The sequence below is a fragment of the Alligator mississippiensis genome, chromosome 3 (assembly GCF_030867095.1).
Source record: "Alligator mississippiensis isolate rAllMis1 chromosome 3, rAllMis1, whole genome shotgun sequence".
Lineage (NCBI taxonomy): Eukaryota > Metazoa > Chordata > Crocodylia > Alligatoridae > Alligator > Alligator mississippiensis.
In genome coordinates, this window is record NC_081826.1 from 103,347,983 (window position 1) to 103,373,513 (window position 25,531).

Below are 25,531 nucleotides of genomic sequence, written 5' to 3' on the forward strand. Positions count from 1 at the left end.
GAAACATAAAAATCTCCATATAATTTTAGGGTAAATAATTGTTTCAGGGTATTCAAAACATTTTTTCTAATTTTACCTTTTTTGTATTATATTTGTGGAAAATCAAGTAATATGAAGAAAATGAAAATTAATTTCAAAAGTCAGCTAGGATGATGTAATTTAAAAATGTTGAAGTGAAATGCTGATGATGTTACTTTTCTGTGTATGTTCAAATGGCACTAAGAACATAAGAACATACTGGATCAGACCAATGGTCTATCTCACCCCAGATCTTGTCTCCAACAGTGGCAGTAGTTGGTGTTTTAGTGGGAGAGCATATGAACAGGGTATATCTAGTGACCTATGTCTTGTCGTACCCACCCTGGTATCCACCATTGCTTTAGAAATGCCAGAGAATACATCCCTGATTGTTCTGTTTAATAGCTATTAATGGCTCTATCATTCATGATTTTGTCTAGTCCCTTTTTGAACTTGGTTATACTATCTGTCCTACAACCTCCTGTGGTAAACCTATCTCCTACTAATTTCAGTGGTTGTAATCTCCCATAACTTCAGAATACTTCTAGTATTCTGGGAGTTAGTGAAGAACAGCTCCCTATTCACTTTGTCCAAACACTTCATGATTTTATAAACTCATATATCATATATTGTTTCCCCTTCTTCTTTACAAACTGAAAAGTCTTAGACTGTTTTAATCTTTCCTGGTATGGCAGCTCCATCACCTTGATCATCCCCTTCTGTGTACTTTTTCTAAATCCACTATATCTTTTTGAGATGTTGAGACCAGTACTGCACACAGTATTCAAGATGTACTTGCACCATGAATTTGTATAGTGGCATGATGATATTTCTCATTTTGTTTTTAATTCCCTTATTAATGGAGCCCAATGTTTTATTGGCTTTTTTTGATTGCCAGTCTGCACTACGCTTATGTATAAGAGAACCATGAATTCAAGGTCTCTTTACAGAGTTGTAGCTAGCTGTAACAGCTGATATATATAATCTAGGTTATTTTTCTCCATGTCTATTACCTTGCAGTCATTGACATTAAAGTTCATTTCCCATTTTTTGCTCATTCAGCTTTGTGAGATCTTTCTGCATTTTGTCTCCATCAGCTTGGGGATTTCACTGTGCACTCCCATTTTGAGGTCATCGATGAATATGTTGAACAAAACCAGGCCCACCAATCTCTTCATGACTGCAATTCTTACCTTGTGCCACCACTACTTGTCCCTGGGGAACACCCCTTCCATGCACACAGCATTACTGGGTGGTGGGGAGAAGGGGAGGCTGGGGCCAGCACTGGGGTCCCAGGGGTCTCCTGGGGCTGCAGCAGTGGCGATTCTGCCATGCAGAGCCTGGCTGGCAGTGGAGTGTGACTCAGGCTGGCCAGGCTCTGGCTGGCATATGCTGCTGCCATGTGCACCACTCTGCTTTTTTTCTCCACCCCTGGATATCCAGGGATCAAAAAAACCCTCCATGCTGCTCCCTTGCAATGTGGAGAACTTGTGGTATGAGGCGTCATAGCCGTGTTATGCTTCTCCATAGAAATAGCTGCTTCTCTCAGTTTTAAATCTAAATTCTGTTAATAAACAGAAGTGGGTGTGATTCAGATATTTTCAACCCTTAAAAAAAAATTCAGACCCAGAATTCAGAGTTTTGGCCAAACTTTTCCATTTAGGGAAGCATGAAAAAAATGCCTTCAGTATTTTTTTCTAAGACGATAAGAGAGAAATATATAGATAAAATATATTGCAGGGCTTGAGCTAGATGTAAATCTTATAGAAGGATCATAAAATTTGAGACATATTGTTGATTTGAAAATAATACCATCTCTCCTAATGTAGTCTCGAGTAATAACTAAAATTATTATTACTAACTTATTATTTTAGTAAAATTATTATTATTATTTTATTAAAATTATTTTAGTAAAATTATTATTACTAACATATTATTTTAGTAATAACTAAAATAAGTAAAAGAATTTAACTAAACACATTATATGTTTTATTTTAGCATATGTTTAATTATTTTTTCTGCTTAGTAAGTTTCTTCTGAAAAGCATTTTTAATAAAACTTGAAGGAGCAGAAAATCTGTTTTCATAATTTTAAAATGAATCTCATCTTACTTCTAGTTATCAATCAGTATTGTCACTATTATTGTCAGCGCATACTGTTAAAAGTTCTCTACTAGAAACTGAAAACCTTTAAAACTTAGTAAGTTTAAACGTATGTGTATCTTGACTTAGAAAAAAACACATTGAAATTCCTTTTAGATAGTGGGTATAAGTAAGATTTTGAGAGTTTAGATATGCTTGTGTATTAAATACACTTGCATCCTCCTGATTGTAGTGTCCAGTGCATGTGTTGGTGCCCTACTGCCTCTCTATAGACTTGTAAAGGCTTGAACTAATTTTTTGTGTAGGTGCAACAGTCAGTGCATATACTACATTTGTAGGTCTGGAGCTATAAACTGGCTGAAATACCAATAGCATTATGATGATGGATGAGGCTTTCTTCAACCAGCTAGCAAAGTTTCCCAATCACAGGCCCTGGTTCTCGAGGGAGACTTCAATCACTCTGACATCTGCTGGGAGGGCAATACAGCAGTGCACAGATGATCCAGGAAGTTTTTGGAGAGTACTGCAAGTACCAGAGCAGCCAACTAGGTACAATGTTCTTTCCTGCTCACAAACAGGGAAGAATTTGTGGGGAATGTAGTAGTTAATGGCAGCTTGGGCAGCTGTGACCATGAGATAATTGCATTCAGGATCCTGAGGAAAGGAAGGATGTAGAGCAGCAGAGTAAGGACCCTAGACTTCAGAAAAGCAGACTTTGACTCACTCAGGGAGCTCAGAGGCAGGATCCCCATGGAAACCAGACTGAAGGGGAGAGGAGTCCAGGAGAGCTGGCTGTATTTTAAAGCCTTAGTGTGAGTGTAGGAACAAATCATCCTGATGCACATGAAGACTAACAAGTATGGCAGAAGACCAGCTTGGCTTAGCAGGGAACTCTTCAGTAAACTAAAACACAAAAAGGAACCTTATAAGAAGTGGAAACTTGGACAAATAACTAGAGAAGAGTATAAGAGCACTACTCGGGCATGCAGGGATGAAATCAGAAAGGCCAAAGTGCAGTTGGAGTTACAGCTAGCAAGGGATGTAAAGGGTAACAAGAAGGGTTTCAACAAGTGTGTTGGTAGCAAGAGGAGGATCAGGGAACATGTGGGTCCCTCACTGGACGGGGGAGGCAGCCTTGTCACAGAGGATACAGGAAGGCTAAAGTGCCCAATGCCTTGTTTGCCTTAGTCTTCACAGCTAAGGTCAGCATCCAGTCTACTGCACTTGGCAGCACGGTTTGCGGGAGAGGTGAATAGCCCGTGGTGGTGAAAGAACAGGTTAGAGACTACCTTGAAAAGCTGGACAGGTACAAGTCTATGGGGCCAGATGGGATGCATCCAAGGGTGCTGCGGGAGTTGGCTAATGTGATTGCAGGTAGGTCCCAGATGATTGGAAAAGAGCAAATGTAGTGTTCATATTTAAGAAAGGGAAAAAGGAGGATCCAGGGAACTACAGACCAACCTCACCTCAGTCCCTGGAAAAATCATACAGCAGATCCTCAGGGAATCCATTTCTAAGCACTAGGAGGAGAAGGTGATTAGGAACAGTCAGCATGGATTCACCAGGGGCAAGTCATGCCTGACCAAACTGATTGCCATCTATGATGAGATGACTGTCTGTGTGGATGTGGGAAGATTGATGGATGTGGTGTACTTTGATTTTAGCAAGGCTTTTGATACCGTGTCCCACAACATTTTCCCAGGCAAGCTAAGGAAGTATGGACTGGATATGGGCTGGATGAATGGAATGTAAGGTGGATAGAAACCTGATTGGAGCTTTAGGTTTAGAGTAGTAGTCAATGGCTCGATTTCTAGTTGGCAGCCAGTATCATGTGCCCTGGGGTCGGGCCTGGGGCCTATTTTGTTCAATGTGTTTATCAGCTACCTGGACGATGGCAGACAATGCACGCTCAACAAGTTTGCAGATGACACCAAGCTGGGGGGAGTAGTAGATACACTGGAGTGTAGGGTTAGGATTCAGAGTAACCTAGACAAATTGGAGGATTGGGCCAAAATGAATCTCATGAGGTTCAACAAGGAAAAGTGCAAATTCCTGCACTCAGGACAGAACAGTCCCATGTACCAGTACAGGCTGAGGGCTGACTGGCTGGGCAGCAGCTCTGCAGAAAAGGACCTGGGGGTCACAGTGGACAATAAGTTGAATATGAGCCAGCAGTGTGCCTTTGTTGCCAAGAAGGCTAAAGGCAGGGCTGTCCCTGGGGGGGGGGGAATCGGGGTGACTGGCCTGGGCCCTCCATTTTAGGGGGCTCCCCATGGACCTGGGTGGAGTGGCAGCGGCAATAATTCCTATGTATTACTATATAATACTCATACCACATAAAAATGAAGTGGAAAGGATTTCTGAAAACCTAGAAGAAACTGGTGCCCATAACAAGATGAAAAGAAAGATTTATTAAATAAAAGTAGGGGTAATGTTTTGTTGATTTCCCCCCTTCCCTCCCCCCCCCCCCGCATCTCTCATCTTGTACACATTCATAACCCTCTGCATATATTAAGCAATAGATTTTGTAAAGTTTCAGCTTGTAACTCATGTATCTTTGGACAATTTAATGACTCATATGTACAAATCACTGTAATGGTAAATTTATCATTTGTACAAAAGACTGTTCTCTTGGAAGCAGACAGGCAAGAAAAAATAAATAAATTGCTTATTTGTTGTCATTTAATGTCAACATAGTGCAGTGATATCAGCTCGCACCAGATGCAGAAACATTTGAATGATACAGAAAAGAAGAAATATTTGATTACTAAAGATGCCTGAACTCAGATGCATGTCTCATTGTGAATAAAAACTCATTAAAAGTTCAATCTGTTGCAGAATTTAGTGTTTCAAGATATTGTCAGCTGCAGTGGCATATATCATGTAGTCACTTTATTTCTGGTGGACTTAATGGTGTTCTCGGCAGACATGCTTGCAGCAACAAACAAGCAGAGTGATTTTTTTCTGGTATCAAATTGATGTTTGAGGTATTTGTCATATAAAATGATGGCAAACATTGGTCTTTCTCTTCTCCCATGGAAGGAATGCCATGGATTCTGCAGATCTTTGTTTATCTGCTTTTAATGAAAAGGGAGACTAATCCAGAAACCCTTAAGTATGCTGTAATAATCATTGTAGAGCCACTAGCTATTATCTATATTGAGTGATTACCATGCTTGCAGACCATCATTGTGCTTACCCAGAGCACAGCTGGGAACTCAGAGGCAGCTCTGAGGATTTCCTGAATATCAAATGAACCCTCATAGCCAGAGTAAGAAGCAGTAAGAAGAGCAGGAATGTGATGACAGAATAACAAGCAAGATGAATGTTTTGATCCAACCTGTCTTGGTACCTGAGGGCGCTTGTCCATATGACACCTCTCCTGTTTCCACGTTACCCTTTTCCTGTGTCCACATGACAACAATCACCATTAAGCTAGCTACGTAGCACTGTGTCCATGTTATCAGCTGATTTTATCATTTTTTATTTTTTTTATTGTGGTAATTTAAAACACTTCAAGCATGTGTTAGTTTTAGCTCCTGAATTTCTTCCATGAGGATTATTTTTATCATTTTAAATTTGTAATGTGGGTCTGACTGATGCCCAAAAACGTGATTTTCCCTACTTTGCAACTGTTGCACCACTGGGTTCACTTGAAAATCTACGGAAATCCATGGAAGTTCATCTAATTTTTTCTGCACTGATTTTTCCAGACGCCAGGTACTAATCTTGCAAATTTTTACTGATTATTTTATTGCTTATATTAGATTAATGAAAAATGAGATTTCCAAAAAATGTGTTCCACCTTTGCACATGCACCGAGCTTCTGGCTGTCCCTATCAGCCTCAGACTCTTTCCACATTTCCCCCCACCCCTGCTTGCTCTTGCTGGGACTTGGGGGAGAGAAGGGGGAGGGGGCATCCCTGCCTCCAGGCCCTCCCCAACAGTGCCACGATGCCCTTCTCACAGTCAGATGGCTGGCCAAGCCAGCCACAGCCTCTTTCCACCTGGACCCCAATTTTTTTTTTCCCCTGCTTGTTACTGCCGGGACTTGGGGGGGCACCCCACCCCCAGGCTCCCCCCAACAGTGCTATGATCACCTTCTCACAGTGACCCAGCTCCTTCTGGCATGCCCTCTAGTGCATTTTACTAGTCATAGCATAATAAGTCCTTATGTTGTAAATCACAACCCATGTTACTTATTTAACTGTCTTAAACTAAGACAAAAAAATTAAACCAGGAACATTTTTAGTGACTAAATGCCGAGTGCATGTACAAGGCCCCTGAGACACCCATCCTGAAAATTGTTTTCTAGCTGCTTCCTGGCAAAAAAGTACCTTGTCTCACCCCATGGTTATAGAACAGTGATTTTTCAACCAGGGGTGTGGCAGCACCTTGGAGTACCTAGAAAACCTTTCAAGGATGACATGAGGTGACACACAATCATAGCACTGTTAGGTGTGCAAACATAATTCACAAGATAAACCCAGAAATTTCAAATGGAAATTCATGGTGTTAAAAGCATTCTAACCTGCGGTGCTTTTTCTGAATCCTTTTCAACAGAAGATTGCTTTATTATTTTTCTGTAGGCAAAAAATCTATGAAAACCAAGAGCTGACATTTCCCAAGGGGTGCTTTGAATCTAAGGAGGAGTTCCTTGAGTCTAAAAAGCTTGAGAACCACAGCTGTATAGTATCTGCCTACTGGTCAGGAGATGATGGAAGGGAGAGACTGTTTGTTATCTCCTGACACTGCTGTGAATCGGACAGTGTGATGGGAGTAGGAATCTGTCATATGCAGGAAGCATTGCATCTAGATCTGCGGGGCAAAATATGTTAGGTATGATTTAGAATAGTTACTAAAATCATAGCAGTATTTTGGGTTATTTTAAATCCTATCCAACTAAATACCAGAATGCCTAAAAACAGTTTGGAGGAGAGGAATTGATAGTGCAAATAGGAACAATTATTTGTTAGTTAATTCAGTGGTCTAGGATTTGGGTTTAGGTTTGCTTTTTAGCTCTGCTGCATACTTTGAATAATGTGGAGGAGTCCAACCTGTAAATGGAGATAAGAAATCTGTGTCTCACTAGGGATGAACAGGAAGCAATTGAGATGTTCAGGTTCTCTACTGATGGGATGCCAAATGGCAATTTTATAGTACTGGAAAGGTTTTTGGCCTCTATCTAGATACAGTATTCCTTCAATTATAAAATGTCCAATTAATTTCTGTGTACTGTAATTCAGCTGCAAATTGTGTTATGCAATTTGCCTTTTATACTTCTGTTTTCAAGAGTGAGAAAGCTATGATGTGCTTTGAATGAAACAATGCTTGTAGCTCTATCTCACATTGCCTGCATGAACTATATATAAATACATATTCTATTTCCCTATACATAAAAGTATTTAAAAGGCCTTTTTTCCTCACCTGTTTGCATGTATGCTAAGGTAACTTAAAACTAATTAAAGAGACATTCTCTTTGATCTATATATTTTAAATTACTTTAAAAATAAATTAACTAGATATAGATGCAGTGTATCCTGACTAGAAAAAAAACCTGTACAAATATTTTAACAGGGTTTTTCTTCTTAGAATGAACTTGAGTCTGGGAGAAGTTGACCATACCAGGAAACAATGAAATTGACTATACAAAAAGATGTGTCAAATACCCCAAGAAAAGTAAACAAAAATATTTTTTGAATAACGAACTGGTTTGGTAGAGGTAGATTTAAAAATAGTAATATGGGAAGCTACACCATTTTAGAGAAATGTGCATTATAAAGAAGAATGATAGATTTTTGCATTATAAATTACTTAAATGATAACGTTAGTTATGAACTAATGGATACAAAAGCTTTCTCAAGCAGCAGCATGTATGAGAGAGGGAGAGAAGGCTATGGGGATGAAAAAGAAATGGACATACTTTTAGGAAGTAAGCAAAGCAACTTCTTTGTTGGTTAATATCATTTTACTTGTATTCAGTACATTCCTAAGAATCTAGTATATTGGCTGTAGTGGCAGAAATGTGGTGAAATATATAATAAATGTAAACGCAGTTTTGCCAGTTTTAGGAAAACTAAATTAGATCAGTAAAGAATGAATGAGAGTATTCTCTTTGCTGTGTGTCTGTGAAGACATTAAATTAAAAAGTGTTCCTTCATCAAATTTTGGTTTTGGAAGAATGTTTCTTTATGAACTTAATAGTTTAATATCTTCCTTCTTGATAAAAACATTACTTGATCAACAGAATGATAAATTTCAAGAGATTTCTTTATGTTTGCCCTTTATCACAGAATTCAAAATGTCCTTTGTTCATCTTTTTCTTTTCTTAGTTGTCTAGCAGATCAGACTCAGAGTTTACTGTTGTAACTATGTGGCAAATCTTTCTTCATGGTCCAATGTTCTCTGCGCTAGTGACGCTATTAAAAACTCAAATTAATGTCTCCAGTCCTTCAAACTGATAGCCCATAGTCTTAAGTACCCTTCAAACTGTTAAAATGTTTAACTTATTTGTCTATTTGGTATTTGCATAAAATAGTTTTTGCAACTATGAACCTGAACTGTTTTGACAAAGTGGAACCCTTTTAGATGCACTTTGCTGTAATAATGCTTTTAGTTTTATTTCTAGTATCTAGCTTGTAGCTGCAAGGGGAATACAGTATTGTTACATATGTCAGTATCTACAACAAAAAGGGCAGAAAAATACAAGGAATTTTAAGTGTTCTAAAGCTAGGGGAGTAATGTGACAGCCCTGGTATGTTAAGAAGTGACTGACAAAAGGCACATGCAAGCGTTCAAATGAATAGGTGGAAGCAGGGCCAGACGCAGGCATGGGCAAACTGGGTGGCCATCCGGGGCTCAGACAGAAAGGGGGCCCTAAAATGGTAATTTTGTAATTATTATTATTATTATCATCTCTGGCAAAGGAGGGCCTGATACTAAAAGTTCACCCAAGGCCACCGGGAGTCTAGGTAGGGTGCTGGGTGGAAGTTAAACCATTCAATTCAGCCAGTTAAAAACCTCAATGACAGAAATGTGTACAAGTATTTATCAGGCCCTGTTCTGCAAACAGCCTGTACTGCTGATGGCACCCAGGCAGGGGGCCCCAGAGCATACATCCCAGCATGCTTTGCTGGCTCTGCAGACTTCCGGGAAACAAATGATAGCAACCAGGGCAGAGGTCAGGGCTGATTGGCTGGTATCCCCAGGGGGCAATGGATTACACTGAATCAGGCTCCCAATGGAAAATTAAAGGGAAAAAAAAGGAAACAATTTGTCACATAAGGAAAAATGTTTCACTAGAATTTTTTCAATGGTCTGTCAAGGTTCTTTGGGTAAATGTGATATCTTTTATTACACCAACTAAATAGTTGGGCACGTTCTTTGTAAGCTTTCAGGCACAGACACCCTTATTCATGCATAGGGAGAGTTTACTGGTGTTTTGTGATCTCCTGGGTAGAATAGAAGCCAATATGCAAAATGCAGGTCTGTGAAAATGCAAATGCATGGCAGTGAGGATCACAGGTTATGGGAGACCATAGGTGTGAGACAGGTAGGTGGGAGGGGAAAAGGGGAATGTTGACCTGATGATAGAACATAGCTGGTAAAATGTAGAGAGGTTACCTGGGGTTATATTGTCTGTGGTTTGTGTTTTGCCAGCTGCACTGGGGTTATATGGTCCAATGGTCTGTGTTTTGCCAGCTGCACTGCTAGCTTTGTCTGCCCCTCATGCCCTATCGATTCATGCAGGGAAGATACATTGGCAGATAAGGTTCTTTGGGTAAATGTGAAATCTTTTATTAGACCAACTAAATAGTTGGAAAAATTGCTCTTTGCAAGCTTTTGCAGGCTCAAGGGTTATTTCCCATCCCCACAGGATTTAAATGTTGCATGTGGTGCCCAGGTGAGGGGCACATATGGTGATTTAATGTCTGTTGGGCCAGGGAAGCTCTTAGAGAAGCAGGGCAAAAATCCCACCTGCTCCTCACACTGGAGGTCCAGGGTTTAGAGAGAACAATTTTTCCAACTAATTTAGTTGGTCTAATAAAAGATATCACATTTATCCAAAGAATCTTGTCTGCCTACGTCCTTAAACCAACACAACTACAACCAACAACCCTGAAACAGGGAAGACACATTTGCACTGGTGTAGATATGATTAAATGAGCTACTCTACCCATCCCTCTTAATGGATGGGAGTAGGTGTACTTGTCCTCAGATGTATTTTTGGCCCCTTGTGCCTGTGCGTAGTTTGCTGTAAAATCAGAAAAAACTTTGGGTGATATTGAGAGGGGACATGTCCCATACAGATAAGGAAGGGAGACATGTCCTATGCAGAGCAGCAGCAGGATAAGAAGCTGGTCATGCTTATCTTTGTTTGTCTGTCTGGCTGTCTTTCAACAGTTGTATCTGTTGGAGAAAACCACAGCAGAGATGATCAACTTAATTTTTTGGAGCAGAATGCACCAGTGAGAGTGGGTGCTCACAAGCTGAAAAATGAGTCTGGGCAAATTGATCAGATAAACCAGAAAACCAGCCACAATATCTGAAAACTGAACCTGAACCTGCAGCTTTTTAGGGGTACCAGAAAGTTTTTAGTTAACTTTTAAAGCTGTCATGGGCCACCGCATTTAATTTTCACTGGAAACTGAAGTCCTAAGCTGTTGTTATGATGGCACTTGCAACTAGGCTGAAACCCAGCAGCCCTGGATGCTTTAAGGATTTCAGTCCAACTTGATGGAAGCCTTTCAATCCGAATTGATGTGAAAGGGATCATTCAGCATTTTAGATTTTGGTGGTTCTTCTTAACTTAATTCCAGGGCTTCTGGTTTTTGCTCATTCCTGCAGTTTTCCTAACTATGGCCAGGGGATAAGGTGAATGATGCAGATATTGGGATCAAAAGATGAATCAGGTTGTACATGCAAATATTGGATCTCTTACCTAAGAATATAAATCCCAGACTTTTTCCCAATAGCAACATTAAAAGTATAGTTCTTGAGCCAGCCATTTCCAATGCAGATTTCTTTATCTAAAGAGGAGGCATACTTTTACAGCATTTTTAAATGCTAATTAATAGACATCACTGGAACTAACTGAAACTACTGATATAGTATTTTTATTTATGTAGTCATCAGGTCATAATCCTGGTAGCAAATGTAGCATATGCAGATCTCTTATGATGAAACAGATAAATGGATGCATTACTGCCGTTGAAGAATTGGTAAGACATAAAGTTCTTTTGGTTTGGTAATATAAATCACAACCCTTGGTCTCCGACTAGATGGCAGGGGCAGCAAGGGGAACCTTGGTTCCCAAGGAAGCAGGCTTGAGGTGGCTTTCCCATCCCATGGGATGGGAAAAGGCTTTGAAATGGGCTTTAAATGCTGCATGTAGTGCCCAGGTGGGGGGCACATGTGGTGATTTAAAGTCTACTGGGCCAGGGAAGCTCTCCTTAGAAAAGCGGCTCCTCACACTGCAGTTCCAGGGTGTAGAGTGGATGGGGGCTTTGCCACAGAGCTGTTGGGAGCTTAGTGGAAAGGACAGTGCTGTGAGCCCCCCTGTTCACTTCTCACACCAGTCACCAGTGTGAGAAGCAGGCAGAGTGCTTTACCCCACTGCTCCATTCCTCCTGGGAATGGGAAGACTGAAGCAGCTCACACTTTCCCTAGAACAGGATTACTTCTGTCTTGGGAAGGCATAAGAACCAGGGGAGAGGGCTCAGTTGCAGATTGAATGTCTGTACTGTCCCCTCACCTGGAATCATTTCTAGTAGTGGAAATTTCCTGCTGCTAGAAATAAACATTTGTATATAGCCACTAATTGATTCTGGGACTTGAGAACATCTCTGTTACTCCAACCTGACTGAGAAGATGCTTCTATATGAAAAGTACTCCTTGCAAGATCTGTTCCTTTTGGATAACTATTCTGTTCCTTTTGGATAACTGTTCTCTCATTTCCAGAGGTTCTTCTTTATTCTTGTTGTCTGTTTTACTTTTTCCTTCCCTCCCCTCCCCACAAAAAAAGATCTTTATGATCAGGCCGTAGAATAGGCAAGTAGGAGCTTTAGTTCTATTCCTTAGCCACAGGCTTGAACGAACCACTTAACCTCTCTGTGCTTCATTTCTCCCCACCATAAAATTGGGGTCATGAGTACTTACCTTGTCAAAATTCATTTCTAAATGCTATTGAAGTGCTTTGAGACTTCTGTATGGAAGATGCTGTGTTGAATAAGTAGGAGGTTTTTTGTTTGTTTTGCTCTTTGACCATTTTAATGAAACAGTGAGCTAATCAGGACTTACCAATACCCTATAGGTTTTACTATATGATGCTTTAGAGAAGTGAATGATGTAGAATTTCAGAGGAATAATGGATGTGATTTTCTGGAGTGAGGACATTGAATTATAATAAATCAAATGTTACCAAAATTGCCTATTAATGATTAATTATGTCTCTCCTCTCTCTTTGTGCAGGTACCTAGAGGCCTTTGAGTGTATAAAATATTTAAATTTACTATTATTGTAGTTTGAAGACATTCTTGGGTGCTATGAATTTAATTTCACAGACATGAAGATAAGTAAATTTAATCTTTTACATCAGATCTTGGCCTGGTAGTCTCCTTCTTGTCTGTCTGACTGAAATCAGAGCTCAGATGGCCATGTAATTTGCTCTACTTGAATCCAGCCAATAATGAATTTCTATTGATTAGTGTAAGATGACAGTATTCAAGGGTGAATTTGCTGGCTTTGAGTTTGGTGGATGGGTCTATTTTGAGTCTTAGGGTTATCTTGGATTCCAAGTCCTCTGTGTGCATGTATGTTTCTGTCCTTGCAAACTGCACTTTAATATCTAAATAAGACATGTTCCTTCAATGAGTGCTGTAGAAATTGTTGTTACTGAATGTTAACTAAAAAACATTAGGTTCATTTTTACTAAGTGCAGAATTTGGCATGATGATCTCCTTGAATTTGATTCAAATAATTAGACAGTAATTTCTGACTAGAACTATAGCTATTGTATGCTATCCAGTCTCACATCACCTACATATACTTATTCATTAGAGACTTAATTCATTTAGATTTATAAAATGCTAATCGCACTGCACTTTATTGAAGAGTTGTTCCTAACATTATGTTGTCTTTTTTGGGAATGAGGGAACTGTGTTTCAAGAGTTGGTTGCCTGGCCCTTTTCCTCCAATTTAAAAGCTTTGGGAGCACCAAAGAACCCAATTCCTGTCAGATTTCTTAAGAACACTTTCATGTGACACGTTAACTTGTTTGATCCTGGTTAGCATCAGCAGATAGACTTTGTGGCTTCTACCTCTAAAAAGAACTTTTGAGTAGTAATGACCCCAAACACTGCAGATGTATTACCATAATGCTTTGCAGTGCTTTTAGCTGTTTCTCTAGAATACTATGTATATACTATTTTTGGTTAGCGCAGGCTATGATGTCCTTGCTATACCTTCTTTTTGGCTTGGCTAAACGGGAATCCTTATATTGAAAGCTTCCTGTTATCTTGTTTGAATACTGGGATATATAATAACTTCTGAACAAACAGTACAGGAGCATTTTCCTTTGACTGTGAAGCAGTGAACTTTCTGTTCCTCCTGAAAGTTTTCTGTGAAGTTGGAAAGTGCACATATGTTAGGAGGGGAGAAGTATTGCAAGAGGTAAGCCCAGGTTTTACAGAAGGTGTTTTATGTTTTGTGGAGAAAAGGGTGTGTTTTCAGAAGAAAAGGTCTCTGGATAGACTAAATTGTGTGGGTTTTCATGCTTACATAGTATACGCAAATGTTAGAGTTAATACAGCTTTATATGTAGGTTATCTGTTGGTAACATCCTATTATCCCAACTAGTTTACTTAAGAAAGGCTAAGCTAGACTATACTGTGATGATCAAACTTTATAGTGATTTGTGTGTATCATTCGTATTGCATTGACTCTGTATCATATTTTAAGGTATCCAGGTTGTTGCCATATTGGTCTAGAGGAAAAAGTAATTAGGACTTGTGGTAGCAGTGATATTTTTTATTAGACCAACTAGATATTTGCAAAAAAAAAAAAAATAGTTAATTGCAAGCTTTGAGGTACAAACACTCTTCATCAGGCATCAGAGAAAAGATTGTAAAAGTTATCCTGGGTACAAATGAAAGTTCATACTTTATAGGAGAGTTGAAGGTGGTAAAATTTCCTATTTAGAAAAGTTCATTTTATATACAGACTCGGCTCAGAGAAAAGGTGGAGTTTACACACAGCATTGAACTAAAGACTACCTTTATTGTGAAAGAATGATGTTCAAGAAAATTACCAGATGTGATTTTGGTTTTACACCTTGACTAAAGTATGGCATCACCTATAGGATTCTGTGCTTTCCTCAGGCTTCTGTATTGCATACCAACAGTGGTTGGTTTGATCCCAAGTTTTCAGAGAGATTTAACCAGATTTTGGTGGCTGAGTTTGCACTAATTGTGCATACAGTATATGCATTTCCATCAAGACCACTTCCCAAATGCTTTACAGTTTGTGTAACTGGCCTGAGGTTAATTTATAAATGTATAGATTTTATATAACCATGATAATTTTTTTTCATACATGCTTTCATCTAGAGGATGTAGATGTAGGTGTTATGAAAAGAACATTGCACACCTACTCCATTATGAGAAATATTAACATTTTTGGAAACTAATGGAAAGGAAATTATTATTATTTTTTAATTTTGCTGCAAATGTAGTTTCTTCCACATACACTCCAGTGGAGTAGAAATGGGCAGGGGTTAAGAGGAACTGGAGTTTGATTTGTATTTTCTAAAAGTCTAAATTTTTCTATTTTGTATGTCTTTTTTCTTGGCTAAATAAAAACAATTTCATTTTTCATTGGGGAATCATAGTAGATTTTTATTTAGGAAGACAAGTATTTGATTTTTCTTTCTCGCTTACCTACATTAATTTTGATTCATGCTTGTATCAGAAGTAGATAAATTATCTTGGCTATTTCATTTCTCCTTGAATTTTTTTTTGAGTTATAAATTAGGTTGTGTACCCATTACTTAAGCAAACTCCAACTGTATAAAATGTCATTAAATAATGCAACTGAAATGGAATGATAATGTTATCTTTTGGATATAAGGAATATTAACAAATGCTGGATTATCTTTAGCACAAGACATATTTGCAACTGCTTATCTTTTAACTTACATGACCCAGGATGGCCTGTGGTCATGCCAGAAAGTTGGGGGAGCTTATGAAATGTTTCATTTTCTCTCATATTTTTAACCCGGAGGGTACCCGCTCTCCAATTGAAGGGATGTTAGCAGGTATGGGAATGCTGTAAGAGCATCGTGGTTTAGCTGTAGGCCAGCTCGCCTCCTTACCCTACAGAATGAGGCAGAGACCAGGACACCCAGGCTAGGGACAGACATTAAAAAATTTCATAGACATTAGGGCTGGAAGGGACCTCGGAAGATCATCGAGTCCAGCCCCCTGCCCAAGGGGCAGGAAGTCACCTGGGGTCATAGGAGCCCAGTAAGATAAGCATCCAAATTTCTCTTGAAGGTGTTCAATGTAGGTGCTTGAACCACCTCTGATGGCAGGCTATTCCAGACCTTGTGGGCTCGGACAGTAAAGAAATTCTTCCTTATGTCCAGCCTGAAACGGTCTTGCAGTAGTTTATAACCGTTTGACCTCGTCATCCCTTGGGGCTCTCTGGTGAACAAACATTCCCCCAGATACTGGTGGTCACCCCTGATAAACTTATAGGTGGCTATCAGATCACCCCTGAGCCTGTGCTTTTCCAGGCTAAAGAGCCCCATAGCTCTCAGCCTGTCATCATAAGGTCTGTTTTCCTGACCTCTGATCATGCATGTGGCTCTTCTCTGGACTCTCTCAAGCTTCTCCACATCCTTTTTGAATTGTGGGGCCCAAAACTGGATGCAGTACTCCAGCTGCAGCCTTACCAAGGCCAAGTACAAGGGGAGAATGACATCCCGGGATTCGCTTGGGAAGCATCTATGGATGCAAGCCAGTGTTTTGCTCACTTTACTAGCTGCAGCATCACATTGAAGGCTCATGTTCATCTTGTGGTCGTTCATGACCCCCAAGTCTCTTCCATAGTGCTAGCCAGCATAGCACTGCTGAGCCTATAAAGATGCTGCAGGTTTTTCCTCCCAAGGTGGAGAACCTTGCATTTTTCAGTGTTAAACACCATCAGGTTCTTGTCCGCCCATTTCCTGAGCCTGTCGAGGTCAGCCTGGATCACCCTCTTGTCTTCGGGTGTGGATGCTTTGCCCCAGAGTTTGGTGTCATTGGCGAATTTGGCCAGTCTGCTTCTCACTCCAATGTTCACATCATTAATGATGTTGAACAATATGGGTCCAAGGACAGAGTCTTGGGGGACCCCACTGGTCACAGGGTACCATGACAATTGACTTCCATCAATTACCACCCTCTGGGTCTGACCACGGAGCCAATTTCCCAGCCAGCAGATCGTGGTGGACCCAAGGCCACAGTTTGCCACTTTTGGCAAGAGGTGATCATGGGATACCAGATCGAAGGGGTTTTTTTAAGTCAAGATATATGACATCAATCTCTTCTCCCTTGTCCAGGTGATAGGTCACCTGGTCATAGAAGGAAGTGAGATTGGTCAAGCAAGACCTACCCGCAACAAACCCATGCTGGCTATCGTTCAGGATGTTGGCGTTGGCCAGTCCATTAAGGATGGCCTCTTTAATAAACTTTTCTAAGACCGGGATAGGGGTCAGGCTGATGGGCCTGTAGTTTGCTGGATCCACTTTCCTCCCTTTCTTGAAGATAGGCACCACATTGACCTTCTTCCAGTCTTCGGGCACTATACCAGAGTGCCACGAGTTCTCAAAGATCCATGCCAGGGGCTGGATTATGATGCTTACCAGGTCCTTGAGTACCCTGGGGTGTAGATTGTCAGGGCCAGCTAACTTAGATTGGAGGTTAGATAAGCATCTAGCTGGGGACATCTGAACCCAGCACTCTTTCCTGCCTATGCAGGGGGTCGGACTCGATGATCTTTTGACGTCCCTTCCGACCCTAGCATCTATGAATCTATGAACTTGAAGGTATCAGCCAAAAAGCCTGAGCCTGCCTGAATTTATTCAGTCTTTGCAGGTTAGTCTAACCTGGCTAAGCTAAATCAGTTTTGTAACCAGAGAGACATCCCAGAAAAGCAGTCACATGCCTGCGGTGGCTCAGGTCAGAAACTGAGTGGTGCTAGAGCAGCCCTGCCATCCCTTGTACAGCACTGAGCTGAGGGAGGGGACATGGCCAGACCTTGGAGGGTTGCTTTGATTACCCCAGTAGGGAATTGATAACAGTGTTTATCACCCTCCTAACAAAGTATTTATCACCCAATTAAGAAAACAACAGAGGGACATTACCAGCTACCTGTTGATTTTGTCTATTGATTCTACCTGTTGATTCAGCACAGACTGTAGCCAGCATGTGGTCTGCTAGCTAATACACAGACACCTCCGCAGCAAGGCAGAAGGGAGAGGGGAATTCATGCTTAGCAGGGAGTGTTGAGAGGAGTGGGGAAGCAGCCTGCAGTCTGTGCTGAAGCTCCAGCAGAAGGGAAGGGCCAGCTCTGCTGTGAAGCAGAGACCCCCACCCCACCCAGCCCAGAGAGCATGCTGGGATGCTGGGGGTGTCTGGTTTATCTTAAACCAGCAAGGGGTCTGGGACAGACATTGCATAAACAGGTTTGAGCCAAATCAGTTGAGTCTGATACTACATTCAACCAGGTTTATCTCAAACTGGTTTCAGCCATTTTCAAACTGGTTTATGTGCACTGAACATCTGTTCTGTCACAGGTTTAAACCAGTTTCTGATCACTTAAACTAGTTTGTGTAATGTCTGTCCATAGCCCCAGTGCTACTTAACTATTTACAGATTTAATGATACAACATAACATAAAACTTATAACCATAAATTTACATTCAAATATTTCTTTCTCCCTCTCTCCCCCAACAATAACTCTTGTTCACTCTTATCTTAGGCACAGGCTCAATCTTGTGTGGCCTCCTGTTCAGTGTGTAGCCCCTGCCCCTCAACAGGCAAAGGAGCTCTCAACAACAAAACTCAGGTTAATTACAATTCAGCGACAGGAATAGCTGGCAGTGACAGGAGAATAATTGAACACAATAAGGTTACATCACGTGTACAGAAATAACCAATACAGTAAATTCAAACATAAGCATCTTACAATCCTGTTATCCTCAGAGGAAGAGCTAGACTTGGAGTTCATGAGGCAGCTCTCAGAGACTGTATGGTCTAGGGATATAGTTGTCATGGGGGACCTAAACTACCCTGACATCTGCTGGGAGGAGCAGTCACCCAAATCCAACCATTCACATAGGTTCTTAACCTGCATACAGAACCTTCACGTAACACAGGAGGTATACAGTCCCCCTAGAGAGAATGCCTTACTGGACTTGCTGTTGGCTACTGGGGATGACCTGGTAGGGGAGTTGCAGATTCGTGGTCACCTTGGGGACAGCGACCATCAATCAGTTGAATTCAGCATACAGTGCAGGGTGGGAAAAATAACTAGTAGGGTGGAAATGCTTGATTTTAGGAAGGCTAACTTCAGTGTGCTCAGGTGTTTAGTCAGTGATGCACTGCAGGATAGGAGCATAGGCAAGATGGAAGTCCAGAAAGGGTGGTCATTCCTAAAGGGAGCGATTCTTTGGGTGCAGAGGGAGATGATTCCATTTTGAGGGAAATGGAGGAAAGGGGCCACAAAACCTCCGTGGCTAAACAGAGAAATCCAGGGAAGCCTAAGGGCAAAAAAAGAGGCATATAGGCAGTGGAAGCAGGGGGAAGCTACCAAGGAGGAGTATACCTACTTGGTCCGCACTTGCAGAGAGGCAGTTAGAAAGACCAAAGCAAATAGGGAGCTGAGGCTGGCAACAGAAATTAAAGACAAGAAAATGTCAATTTTTAGGTATGTAGGGAGTAAAAGGAAGGTGCAGGGCATTATAGGACCCCTAGTGAACAAGCAGGAGCAATTAAGGATAGACAAGGGGGACAAGACTGAGCTCTTCAATGAGTTTTTTGCCTCAGTTGCCTTACTTGGATGGACTTGCTGTGTTTAAGTCAGTAGGCCCAGGTGAACTGCATCTGAGGGTGCTGAAGGAATTGGCCAGAAACCACTAGCATGGCTGTTTGAGTACTTGTGGCTCTTGGGTCAGGTCCCACAGGACTGGAAAAGGGCCGATGTGGTCCCTATTTTCAAGAAGAAAAGGAAGGAGGATCTGAGTAATTATAGGCCAGTCAGTCTCGCCTCCATCCTTGGAAAAGTCTTTGAAAAAATTATTAAGCATCATATTTGTGCGAGTCCAGTGGGAAAAGTAATGCAGCAAGGCAACCAGCATGGATTCATAGCAGGTAGATTGTGCCCGAGTAATCTGGTTTCTTTTTATGACCAGGTGACAAAATGCTTAGATGCAGGAGTAGAGGTGCATGTCATTTACTTGGATTTTAGGAAGGCCTTCAATATGGTATCTCATCCCATTCTCATAAATAAATTAAGAGGCTGTGACTTAGATGATTACATGGTCTGGTGGGTGGCAAATTGGCTCGGGGGTCGCACACAGACAGTGGTGGTGGGTGGGTCGATATGGTCCTAGAAGGATGTGGGCAATGGGGTCCCTCAGGCCTCGGTCCTTGGAGCTGTGCTCTTCAATGTTTTCATCAGTGACCTGGACGTAGGTGTGAAGTGTACTCTGTCCAAGTTTGCAGATGATACTAAATTGTGGGGCAGAGTGAACACACCGGCGGGTAGGGAATGATTGCAGGTGAACTTGGACAGCTTGGAACACAATATGATGCAGTTCAATAAGGACAAATAAAGAGTGCTGCACCTAGGGTATAAAAATATCCAGCACATCTATTGGCTGGGAAATGACCCTCTCAGCAGCACAGAAGCAGAAAGGGATCTTGGAGTCATAGTGGACTCCAAGGTGAACATGAGTCATCAGCGAAATCATCAGCAAAGCTAACCACACTTTATCATGCCTCATGCAGCTGCTGTGGTCGCATCCACACCTGAAGTCTCCATGCACCATTTTGTGCACTGGCTCTCCAGCCCTGTGCACCAGTCCGTGCACCAAGGGTTTCTGCTCCTGCCTCATGCAGGTTTGGGGATGCAGGCTGCCTCATGCAGCTACCCGGGCCCATCCACTCCCGGACCCTCTGTGCACTGTCATCACGGGTCTCTCCACGGCAGGGCTGGGATCCAGCCACTTGCTGCTTCCCATCTGGCAAAGACATCTTCAGGGCTCTCCTGGAGCAACTGCTCCACCGCTGCTGGTCAGCTCCACCAGCTCGTCTCAAACCTTTTTCATCGTTCCTTGACAAAGCTACTTCATGTGCTGGGCACGCTGGCTTTTTATCCCTTTTTGAGGCTCCAGCCTCAGATTGGGAGCAGACCAATAGTAAAGCCTCAGGAGTTAGTTCCCTTTCAAGTCCTCTCTTTCACCTAGTTCCTGGGTCAGGGCAGGGCTGCCTTCTTTCTGCCTTGCTCTGATTGATGGGGAAGGAAAACTGTCTCCAGCAATGGAGTCCGAGCCCTTCAGGCTCAAGCTAACAACAGTTCAGGGCTGCTGGCGAGCTGACCAGCCAGCCTGCCACATATTAATTCCCCGTAAATTCATATAGGGGAACACATGAGTGTATGATTAGTGGCAGGTGAGCATGTGACCATTCTTAGCACTCTATTTAGTTCTAGAAATTTCCTCAACTTATGTAGCCCACACAATATGGTCTTGGCATTTTAATTTTGTGTTATATTAACAACTTTTTCTCCTTGCAGCTTTATTTCCTTTTGCATTATGCTGTCTAAACAGGCTTAGAATAGGCAAAACAGAACAAGCCCATCCCAGGCACCTAATTTTTGCCCGAGAAGGGACTTTTCGTATACAGGAGACATACCCTTGTATCCTTTGGGACTGCAAAAGATGGGGTCCACAGCAAGATCAGTGCCTGTATAGGATAGCTCTCGTGACTTTGGAGACCATTAACTTTGAGGGTCCACAAAGGTTTTGACGTTTGATTACATGGATTTAAAATGGAAAATATGGATTGGCTCCATTTTGTTTGTTAAGATCAGCTGATACGGTAGATTCAAGTCCAAACTTTTTCAGCGTGGAAGGTAAAGATTTCTAGACACTGAAAACTTGTGTTGTCTGAATTAAGCTATGAGTCTCCAACCACTTGCACACGTACATGCACACGCACACACACACACCCTTAGTTGTTCAGTACTTCCATTTAGATAAATAGGACAGCCCCCAGATGTGGGCCACAGTGAGTTAAATGTGGAAAAAATAGTGTATCTCATATTTATAGACTGAGCAATCTTCCCTCCTATCTTGACTTGCTTGTATAATTACTAATAGTGGAGTTTTTGGGGGGACATGAAGAGGGAAGTGAACAGGTTTGCAATTTAATTTACCTAAGTAATATGCCTAAAACTATTATTGCTTCTTTGATGCTATGAATGCCAACAACTACTGTACCTTGAACACGATTGTTTTTTAATGTTTGCTACAAAGGTAATTTAAAATAGAACTAGGCAGTGCCTCCAAAGAGCAAATCTAAAATAAGACCATATCAGCCTTCTTTCTAAAGTCTTGCTGGCTTGTACTGTCTTTTTCTGCTGTAGAAGCTGGATATCTTATAGCTTTTAGCTTTTGGCAGACCATATAATTTTATCAAATAATTGGCTTTGGTCTTTACAAAACTGCAAGTTGCAAAGTTCACATTATTTTATGTAAAACTTTTTTGCTATTTTATTGATGGATTCCTCCTCTTGTCCTTTTCCTGTGTTATGTTGCTCGGATCTCTCATTTTTGACCATTTCCAACCTATTTAAAGCTTTGATAAGTGCCTGTTATCTGATTTCTGGAAGAAAAAAAATCAATTCCTTTGACCACAGCTTTTCCTTTGAAATCTGGAGAACAATTGATACACCCTTGACATAACCTCCATCCAGTTGTCCTTAAAGAGTAAAATAAAATTCCTCTTCAGGTGTTTATTCTCTCTCACTTAATAGGATGGCATTTTGTTGATACTTAACTTCATTCGTCAATATTGCACTGTTTAACATTTAAGGAAAAAAAAAAGTCACGACCATCTTGAATTAAGGGAGTACTGTGTCCTACCTTGAAATACAAGTTTTCATCCAAAGACTGCTAAGCGAAGAAACAAGTTGTGTAAGATCTTTGACTCACTTGCTCTGGATACTGAGCTATTTGGCTTTGGTACTAAAATTAAAGCACAGAGTTTCTCTGATAGAGCTGTACATTAAAACATTGTTTGCTTCATACACAATGTTTAGATTTTTGTATTCAGTTTTGTGTATTCTGTTTTGTATTCATCCCAACATTAATTGTCTTTTGATCAAAATAGGTGGCATATGTTTGCATACAGTATAAGAAGCTTCTTCTTTAGAATATGAATAATCCAAGGTGTGTGTGTGTGTGTGTGTGTGTGTGTGTGTGTGTGTGTGTGTGTGTGTGTGGGAAGATATGATAGAATTCTATAAAATAATGACTAGTGTGAAGAAGGTTTAAAACAAAGTTCTGTCTTGCGTAGTATGTAATTAACTTGTGGCACTAGCTGCCACAAAATCTTTAAAAAGTCTAATGACTTAACCAGGTTTGAAAGAGGAATAGGTCCATCAGTGGTTATTAAACATCATAACAGGGCTGTAACCTACAAATTAGGACTCTGTAGGCATCTAAATGCTGGAAGTTGTAAAGGAAAAGGAGGGACAGGTTCATCTACATTAGGCTCTTCATAAATACTCTTTGCCTTAGCATAACTGTGAGATATGGGAACCTGGGTTAGATGGACCAGTTATCTGACCCAGTATGGCATTTCTTATATTCTTGTTCATTTTGAAGGGCGTTTCGGGAACCTAAACATGAGCTGAGAGGCTGCTCCAACGTGCTGCAATTACAGTGCATCAGAGCAGACTCAATCAAGTCTGCTGAAGCAGGGTAATTGCCACACACTAGCCAGCCTCCTTGTCTCGTGTATCAGTGTCCCTGCACTTCAATATGGTGGCTGGGGAGCTTTAAATAAAGCTCATTCAACCAGCTTTAAATAAAGCACCCCCACCACCATTTTGAAGTGCGGGGATGCTGATATACAAGACGCTCCAGGCACATTAATTAGAGCAGCTCTCAGAGTCTTGGCCTCCAGGGAAGGCAAGATGAGGAAAGCACCACTGGCTGCCCATCCCGCTTGAGAAGAAGGGCTGGGCAGCCTTGGGTCCAATATGATCAGGCCTTCAACTTTGATGAACAGTAGGAGTGGAAAAAGAATTAAAGCAGTATGAAACTGTACCATTGCAAGAAGGGATCCATCCCTTCTTACATATTTCCTGGATCATCATAGCTACAACAACACTTTAACCCTATTTTTTAAATATTTTTTTAAAGATGTCCTCTGTAGGGATAGCCCTTCACCTCACACTAGAAGTACATCTTTTACAAATGTTATTCTGTTTTTCTTTTCAGCTGGAAAGACTACAGTCTGAGAATGCCTCTGAGTGGGGAAAAAGAGAGATTATTGATGCAGAAAAGCAAGGTCTGAAGAGAGAGAATCGAATGTTGAAGGCCCAGGTGAAAGAAATTCAGGAACTGGTTGACAGGAAAAATGAACTTGCACCAAGCAACTTGGGTTCTGATTCTGAGATGGCACAAAATGAACTTCTGAAGAAAAATAAGGTATGAACTTTAATTGTCACAATCATTTGGGGAAATACATCTGCATAACAGTTGAATTTGGATTGATACAAAATGTTACTATGAAAACAGCTGTATTACAACATGCCTCTGTTTATCTGCACCCACCATAGGCCAGCAGAAAGATTTATTTCAGCCCAGAGGCAATGGTGAGATGGTGGAACTCAACAACTGGCTATTCAATGCATTTGCTTAGCCTGGGAGAAGGTACCTTACTCCTCCCGTGTTTCAGAATTGACAGTGAAATGGGTAGATGAGAGTGAAAACTTAGCAACAATAAAGAAGGGATATAGATGACTAAATAGAGTTTTAAAAAGTCTTGGAGAGGAGGACTGGCTTTTTGTAGCAGGAGGGGCCTGGTTTAGATTCATAGATTCATAGATGTTAGGGTCAGAAGGGACCTCAATAGATCATCAAGTCCGACCCCCTGCATAAGTAGGAAAGAGTGCTGGGTCTAGATGACCCCAGCTAGATACTCGTCTAACCTCCTCTTGAAGACCCCCAGGGTAGGGGAGAGCACCACCTCCCTTGGGAGCCCGTTCCAGACCTTGGCCACTCTAACTGTGAAGAAGTTCTTCCTAATGTCTAGTCTAAATCTGCTCTCTGCTAGCTTGTGGCCATTGTTTCTTGAAACCCCTGGGGGCGCCTTGGTGAATAAATCCTCACCTATTCCCTTCTGTGCCCCCGTGATGAACTTATAGGCAGCCACAAGGTCGCCTCTCAACCTTCTCTTGCGGAGGCTGAAAAGGTCCAGTTTCTCTAGTCTCTCCTCGTAGGGCTTGGTCTGCAGGCCCTTGACCATACGAGTTGCCCTTCTCTGGACCCTCTCCAGGTTATCTGCACCCTTCTTGAAGTGTGGCACCCAGAATTGCACGCAGTACTCCAACTGCGGTCTGACCAACGCCCTATAGAGGGGAAGTATCACCTCCCTGGACCTATTTGTCATGCATCTGCTGATGCACGATAAAGTGCCATTAGCTTTTCTGATGGCTTTGTCACACTGCCGACTCATGTTCATCTTGGAGTCCACTAGGACTCCAAGATCCCTTTCCACCTCTGTGCCACCCAGCAGGTCATTCCCTAGGCTGTAGGTGTGCTGGACATTTTTCCTCCCTAGGTGCAGCACTTTGCATTTCTCCTTGTTGAACTGCATCCTGTTGTTTTCTGCCCACTTGTGCAACCTATTCAGGTCTGCTTGCAGCTGTTCCCTGCCCTCCGGCGTGTCCACTTCTCCCCATAGCTTTGTGTCATCTGCAAACTTGGACAGAGTACATTTCACTCCCTCATCCAAGTCGCTGATGAAGACATTAAAGAGTATCGGTCCAAGGACCGAATCCTGCGGGACCCCACTGCCCACACCCTTCCAGGTCGAGACCGACCCATCCACCACGACTCTTTGGGTGCGACCCTCTAGCCAATTCGCCACCCACCAGACTGTGCAGTCATCCACATCACAGCCTCTTAACTTGTTCACCAGTATGGGGTGGGATACCGTATCGAAGGCCTTCCTGAAGTCTTAGCTGGGAGGTTGACCAAGTTCAGGTAAGACAAACCATTGGTTTACTGCCAGGCTGCCTTGATGAATACAGGTGGATACATAGAGATTTCCAAGAGAAGGATGAGCTAGGTAGGG

General features: G+C 41.6%; 1 protein-coding gene across 6 annotated transcripts in view; it reads left to right on the top strand.

The window, feature by feature from the left end:
• CCDC102B (coiled-coil domain containing 102B) overlaps window positions 1–25,531 on the top strand; it is a 411,063-nt gene that overhangs the window by 83,672 nt on the left and 301,860 nt on the right. For all 6 annotated transcript variants that reach the window (XM_014606758.3, XM_019490626.2, XM_019490620.2 and 3 more), the window contains one exon: window positions 23,671–23,880. In XM_014606758.3, the coding sequence (XP_014462244.1) occupies window positions 23,671–23,880 (210 nt within the window). The remainder of the gene's footprint in view (window positions 1–23,670; window positions 23,881–25,531) is intronic.